At 35.5% G+C, this 7,593-nt stretch overlaps 1 protein-coding gene across 1 annotated transcript; it reads right to left on the bottom strand.

The window, feature by feature from the left end:
- Positions 1–262: 262 nt before the first annotated feature.
- LOC144641417 (dedicator of cytokinesis protein 7-like) lies at positions 263–7,537 on the bottom strand (the record flags this gene model as incomplete). The annotated part of the gene is made up of 12 exons (XM_078500434.1): positions 7,316–7,537; positions 6,406–6,606; positions 5,718–5,915; positions 5,506–5,599; positions 4,813–4,883; positions 4,144–4,235; positions 3,594–3,708; positions 2,696–2,766; positions 2,276–2,426; positions 1,496–1,597; positions 922–1,008; positions 263–481 (listed from the first exon to the last, which is right to left on the bottom strand). Coding segments are annotated over exons 1-12 (1,602 nt in total), but the record flags the coding sequence as incomplete, so codon positions are not given.
- Between the last annotated feature and the right edge of the window lie 56 nt (positions 7,538–7,593).

Below are 7,593 nucleotides of genomic sequence, written 5' to 3'. Positions count from 1 at the left end.
ACTTAGGTATTTTGTTTATATTATTTTTCAGTTGAATCATCAATTTTCATCAGTTACATCAGTTTCATCAGTTACATCAGTTTATCAGTTTCATCAGTTAGCATCTGTTGTTATCAGTTGTTTGGATATTGTGTGTGTTTACACACTTGTACTCCGTATTATTATATGGAAGAATAAATGGTGAATTCAACTTCGTGGTGCGTTTCTGGAAATGCTACGTAGTCTTGGCTACAAACATAAAGATAGAAGGTTTAATACCTACAGTCCCTGATATAACAGGTGGCCTGACAAGAAGCAAAATAAGCTTGTCCAGAATGAGATACAGAAACCTGACAAGAGGTTCCTCTTGTGTCTTGGACAGATCAACAATGCTTTTACGCAATACAGACTCTAAATTTCCTTCAGAGCTACGGGTAGGTGACGACATCACACGTCCTTCTATCTGATGACAAACTTTCAAAAATTTATGGATATGTATGTCCTGCAAAAAAGAACACTTACCGGTAAATGTATTTCAAAATTTAGCTGAAAGGGGAGGCCCTTTTTGGAGGGCGGCTTGCTTGGAGGGAGGCACTCATTCAAGAATTTACAATACTTGTAGTTTTAAAAGAAGTAGCTGGGTGTTGAAATTAACAACATTTTGCATGGAGACATATTCATTTGGTTATCTCTGATAATTCATCACTATGAAATTGTGCAATGCTTTGCACAAGACAGCACAAGCGCTCCATTTGAATTTGAGTTCCGAGTTTTGTTAAGAATTGAAATACAAATGTTTGTGAAGATTTCACATTGTCAGAACCTTTTTCTCAAAACCTTGCAAATTTTACTGCAAAAGTCCACTTTTGAAAGAGTTTGGTAAAAATACAGAGATTTTAAAAGAGAAGGGCTAAAAATATTGTGAGAAAAATCATTGTTTACCTGAGTGTAAATGGAAGATACAGATCTGACAGCAACATGGAAAACACCCTTGTGACCCTCCACCCATTTCATACCAGGAAGTTGCACCTATAGTAGAATTTGAATGATGCCACAGTCATTTTACACAGGTAAAATGTCATATTTGTACACATCTACATGTAGAAAAATAATCATGGTGAAAAAGAATGAACAAATAAACCTGGAAAAATCAATATTAAAGTGGGTAGAACTATATGTCAAAACATGGTTGTCATGGCAACTCCAAACACTTGCCAGTAGTCTTGAAAGTAAAAATACACCAGAAACATGAACAAACAACTACTGAAAGTTGCAGTATCGCAGAGGGGAATAATTTCAAGTGATAAATTTGGGGTGGGTTTGGGCATTAGCTGCCCTATGTGTCACACAGGCATGATGGGCAGTAAGTAAGTTGAGAGTGGCATCCACCTTGTAGAGCCAAGGACAAGAAGTGACTTCTGCATACTACTTTAAGTAACCTACCTGTAGGCTACCAGCATCGCAAAATCTAAATTGCCTCACTAATAAAGCAGTAGAACTCTAAAGAATCAATTACCTCCGGTGAAAGCACACTGTAACTTGGGGGTGGCTTCTCCAAAGACACTGGAAGATTAAATTCACCAAGAGCAAGACGTCCATCTTTTACAGCAGGGATCCACTGTTGAAAACATGACTTGAATTTAACAGACCATAAAATAACAAAAAAAACCTCAGATACAAAAATATAACCCCATGGGGTTATAATAATTATTTAGTTATTATAGCTCTTAAGGATAGATATAACTTTATAAGCCCCTTATGTTTTGTATATATTGGACTTGTTCAAATGTTGCATGTGGTGGTCATTGGTACTAACAAATGGTAATACATATTGTAAAGTCTTTGCTTAGATTTCTGATACATGTAGATCTTTCAAGGTTACCATAGAACTTCAAGGGGGAATTTTTTTTAAAAAAAAAACATTTTTTAAGCGAAATCAATGATTTTGAGTTTATATGCAATTTCCAAAAAATAAATAAAAAAAACTTGAAACACGAGCAGGTTATCCATGTCTCTACACTCCTGTTGGGACACTAGGTGCAGGTTGCCAAGGAATCGAAGTTCAGAACCCATTCCTTAAAGCTCAAATTTTACTTAATATTCTGCTGAAATACTTGATTCAACGTGTGCTTTAGACATCTTCATACAGTCATTCTCAGCTCCAACAATTCTCTGAACTTTTCTTGCTGGTTTGCAATTTATTAATAACATTATTTTTTGAAAGAAAAGCCACTTGGATAAAGCTGCTTCCTCTCTAACAACTTTACTGCTACTTGTTGAAAGGCACTTGTTTTACCGTGTAGCCTATCGGTGTTTCAACAGGCCCCTTTTCTTCAGGCTTCTTTCCTGTTGAGCAGCTAATGTGATAAAATGTAAAAAGCAGATGATGCTGTTCTGTCAGATGGGCTGGTAACTTGATCTTCACTTCTTCATAGAAGTCTGGACACCTAAAAATCACAACCACCATCTAGGGTTATTGACTACAACAAGTTTGCTATTAGCCTTCTAAACATACCAGTACTTTAAAATAAAGTTCTCATTTACTGAAGAAAAAACATTCCCTGGCTTTTCACAAAATATAAACCAGTTTGTGCTTACAAAACAACAATTTTTTTTTATTACACTTAATGTTTGTTGCTAGGAGGCTGCATGTGTACTAATTTCCCCGAATTAATGTATCTACTTATGATGCAAAATATAAATAAATACAACATACTTGTTGTGGTAAGTGGCTGCTGTCCAGGCTTCTGACTGCATAGCAGCAGTACTGGATTTGCCAAATAGGCACTAAAAAGGCAGCAAAAAAATTGATAGTACACATACCATGGAGCCTTCATATACTACTCCAAAACCTCAACATTGTGAAAAGCCCATCCCTCCCTTTCTAACAAGTAAACCTAGTCAAATAATGAACATAAAAGTTTGGGTAGTTCTGTTTATGTTAACTGCTGCATCATTATCATCTCACATGCCCATCTCTTTTTTATTGGAGAACTGAACTGCTGGCGCTGCATCAGCAGTAACCATCCTCACCATCCTCAAAGCCATAAACATGTAAAATAATTGGAGCAAAGTCAGGCTTCTTTGTGCAGAAAACAAGATTGTTACTACTAAGTTAATGGTAGGTTTCTTTAGTGGTGAGTGATTACCTTCATGCTAATTTGTGTCAATATTTGATTGATAAAAAGATACATTAAATTTGTACAGGTCATGACCTTTGATAAAGACAAAAAAAATTGGACCAAATCAAGAAAAAATCAAGAAACTGCCAACAAACAGCAAAAGCAACTTAACTGATATACTTGAAGAAACCAAAAAAATGCCCAAGGTCATGTTATGAGAAGCTAGTCAATATTGATTATTTATCTGCGGTTACAAGTGGGAACACGACTCTCTGAAGTAAGGAGCATAATGTTACAGTACCACAGTACTGCATTAAACTGTATGACATTTAAAATAATGCAGTCTTTAAACAGTCAATAAAAAGAAATTTCCCTATTTCAAAAAATTAAATGTATTAATCTTCAGTTTGTGCTTTTGAGTTCTTACCCATATTTTATTTATCCCTCCCGTAACACATAAAGCATTCAAATGCATGTTAATGAATGTCTTACTTCAAGTGGTGCTAAGTCTTCCCCTGCCATGAATTGTACTTTGACTGCAATGTTCCTGGCAGATGTGCTTCTGCTGGTATAATTAACACTCAAGGGGTACACATACAACAGGTTCCTGAAAAAATACAAACATGCTTAGAACTAATGTTTAATAAAGGCACTACATTATAGTCATTATCCCTTCAGCCCTGTGCTGAACACCCATCAGGGAAGCCCGGGCATATTGTTACTCCACTGCCCCCAGGACATTATGTCAGCATTTACCGGTATGTCTGCCTTGCAGGACAGGCCTGATTTGACCTGAGTTTTTTCCAAGATATTCCTATCAAGGGCAATGACATGGCAATCTAATCTTATCCAAACTACATTAAGTTCTCATTACTTTTGGAAATACTATGAAAGTAATAAAGATCATCAGGAAAGTTGACTTAAAATAAAAACAGCCTTTTAAGGTATGAAAGTACTGTAAGTTTCCCTCAAGTTCTAAGATCTGTAATATAAAACTAACTATGCTAAATATCTGTGCTGGTGCATATAAGAGTCTTCTTACTTGAATGTAAGGTATGGGGTAAAAACTTCTTTGGGTGCAAACTCTTCAATCTCTTTGGTTGGCCGTCCCTGTCCATCTGGATAAGGGTGTACCTGACAGGAAGATGTTAATCAAGTCATCTCTAGAATAGTGTACAGTACTGTTTACCTGAAACCTTTTTGAGTTATCTTTTGTTTCGTCTCGTCACCCACAGTATTTAAGATCAAGCTTGTATGTAAATTTTCTTAGTCTGATGATGGTATAGCTTATACCAAAATATTACAGTTTTTTTTACCAAGATCTTCATTTGTTGACGTATAAATTATTGGGCACAATGAACCTTTTCAGGTTATCCTTCATCCTGTTTACCTGACTACACCTTTTTGGTACGATTCTAATCAGTGGCATGGCATATATGTTGAGTTAAGTCATTACCACTCTATAATTTAGTGGGATGTACATGTAGTCAAACCAAAGAGATAAAAAACAAACAAGCCTGTTATGTTGTCAAAGCTTACCAAAAAGTACAAAAAATGATTTAACCGTGTTAGTGTTACTGAATCTGTTAAACAAAGCACAAAATCACCATTTTGAGCACCATATTTGTTTAACCTGGAGAAAAGCTGTTAGAATTAAGTGCCCAATGTTTTCTACTACAAATTCCCTTGTTGATTATTTGTTGTTCAATACCTGATGCAGCTCAGAGGTTAAGCAGTATGGTGGTTTGTCTCCTGGGGGAGAAATGTCAAGCTTCAATGTTCCTGCAAGATACAAAAATAACTGTTAAGAACAAAACTGTTCAGGTACACTACATAAACCAAAAATAATAATGTGCTATGTAGCACCTTGTGTTTAAGCACTATATATAAAAGTTTTTTCTTTTAATTAAAAACTGCTAAAGTGTTGTCTTATTTTTTCTTTCTCGCTTGTCTAAATACCACCAAGTACAGTGACCAGGAAAATCAGCAAGAAACTATTTGGACAACATGAAAAGTACTGTGCTCATCTCATAGATTTCACTGACATGAAAAATTATTTATGGCTTAGAACACTCTCCTCACACCAGTTTCATATTTAGCAAGATCGACTTAAAATAACCTTGCATCACAAAATTATACCAAACAGCTTTGAAAAGGACAGAATATTTTATTCCAGTCAATCAAACTAACAATGACTTGCCCTTCTTCTTTTTATGCAGTCACACAATCAGATCATAACACTTACTAACAAACTTTTACAACATTACAAGCACCAAAGGTATAAACTTCAGATTCAAGATATGAATTTATTATTAAGAAAAATTATCCCTGGACCCTCGAACCTAACTGTATGACTCTCACTGCATGACTTTTACAAAGACAAAGTAAACAATCATATGATTACCTGGAATGCATTTAAGACGTTTTAATACTGAAGAGGGTCTTTTCAGGTCAGCTAAAAATTTGTACAAGTCATCATCCTTCAATTTGTCTGATTCCTGGTAAAACAAAAAATGAAATAAAAAGAATCACTTAACATTAAAATAATTGTAATCGACAGGAAAAAAGACAATGACAGCACTAAAGTGTAATGTCAATACAATAATGTCCATGTACCTGTTTAAAAAAGCTACTGACAGTAAGAGTGACAGGTCTAAAGTTTGTCAGGTCAGGGACTACTTCTAATTCACTGCCATCCCCCAGATGAACTGACTTGCGTGCCTCAATCATTGAACTTCGGCTGGAAACGCTTTCACTGTCCTTGCGCCTGTTACTTCTTGGCACCACTGGGGGTGTTTCTATCATACCAGATTGCTAAATAAATAAAAAAAGACAAATTGACTGCTCAAGAAACTTATTGTAGTCTGTATGGACAGGGTGGAGTTACTATTAAATAATTTATACCAAACAAGACAGTAGGGAATCAATGAAAATGAACCACTGCTATTGTCAATAGGACCTCATACTTCCCTGGAGATTAAGCTAAGATCTATAAGGCTGGCAAAATTGAACCTAGGTAGAAGGTAGCAAAACAGAGATCTACAGCAAATTGCACTCAACTGATTCCTCCCTGAAGAACTAATTCTTCCTAAAGAGAACAAAATATTTCAGTCCTTTAAATTTGTTGTCTGTCTTACCCTTCCACAGTTTTACTAATTTAAAATCTTTTAATTCAATTTCAACTGTACCTAGGCTTTGACTACAACTGACTCAGATGCAAGAAGGTGAAAGTTAGGATTAATGTTGTTTAAAGTACACTGTCTTTAAAAGGGCAGGCATGGCTTGTCAACATTTTTTAAATTACCTTCCGAGCAGGAGTTCCAGTTGGAGGAGTGTCTTTCTCCTGTGCAGGGCCTGTTGTCGTTGTTGCTGCTGTGGCATCACTGCTTGCTGTTTTTCCACTTATAATGTCAACAAGGTGGATTGCAGTCCATGCAAAAGGCATGCGATACTTGCCAAGCCTGTCACAGTTTGACACAGCAGCTGCTCGCATTTTGTCTCGATGCTTGGTTTAAGAGAAAATTATAATAATTTTATTATAATAGAGAGAAATATATTTTAATTAGTTTGTAAAATATATGAATTTCATCAATATAAAGTAACTGTGTCCAGAGATATAAAGAAATATTGCTCTTCGAAGAGAGTTTGAATGTATGTGGTGTTTATTGCTGCTTTGTCCCCAATATATTTATTGTGCTGGATATAGCCTGGTTTGCAAGCTTGGCTGGGCTGGAATTGATAAGTCCTGTCAATCTAATGCAACATGTAAACTTTGTCAGGTTGAAATTATTGGGCCGAATTTATGGTGAAAATCTGTTTCTAAATAAAAATGAGTAAGTTTTCCGATCTTTCCATATTTTTTTTGCATCTTTTTGTACCCATTTCATAACTTTCCATAAAATAAAATACATTTACTAAGCAGGGTTAATTGTGACATTAATTGTGTTATTTGCAGGGCAAATGTTTCTCAACTTTTTTATTTTTTTTATCAACAAACATAACTGCAAACACACTGCATTTCCATGTAGGGTAAATCTCTGATTATTTACTGTTACCTGGAGGCCATAAAGCCACTGTAAAGCTAGAAGAGAATTAGCGATTTACAATTTACGATATTTGTACTTACTTTGCCTGTTATCTGTTCTTTGCTAGCATTAATATAATTGTACATGTACATGCACAGTAACAATTTTATGTAAATCAGTAACACTAACCTTAGGATTTTCTGCATCCTTTAGGTATGGTTCTGCACATTCACTTATGTCACCTTGTTGGAGAACTTTTTCCAACTTAATGACAAGAAACACATCTGTTGAGGGGTATGTAATAGAAAACACTGCTGAGCGACTAAGAGTGGAAATATCTGTGCGAGGATTGTGTTCTCTGACTAGCTTCCTGCACCATTCGCTGTTCATGTCAAAGTAAAAATTTTCTGATATCTGAAAAAGACAAATCAAAGAAAAAGGTCACAATAAATGGCTGTTTACAAATG

Source organism: Oculina patagonica, unplaced genomic scaffold, assembly GCF_052425735.1.
Source record: "Oculina patagonica isolate OP01 unplaced genomic scaffold, crgOcupat unplaced922, whole genome shotgun sequence".
In the NCBI taxonomy this organism is placed as follows: domain Eukaryota; kingdom Metazoa; phylum Cnidaria; class Anthozoa; order Scleractinia; family Oculinidae; genus Oculina; species Oculina patagonica.
The sequence above is the reverse complement of the archived record's forward strand: the minus strand, read 5'-3'. Positions and strand labels throughout refer to the sequence as shown.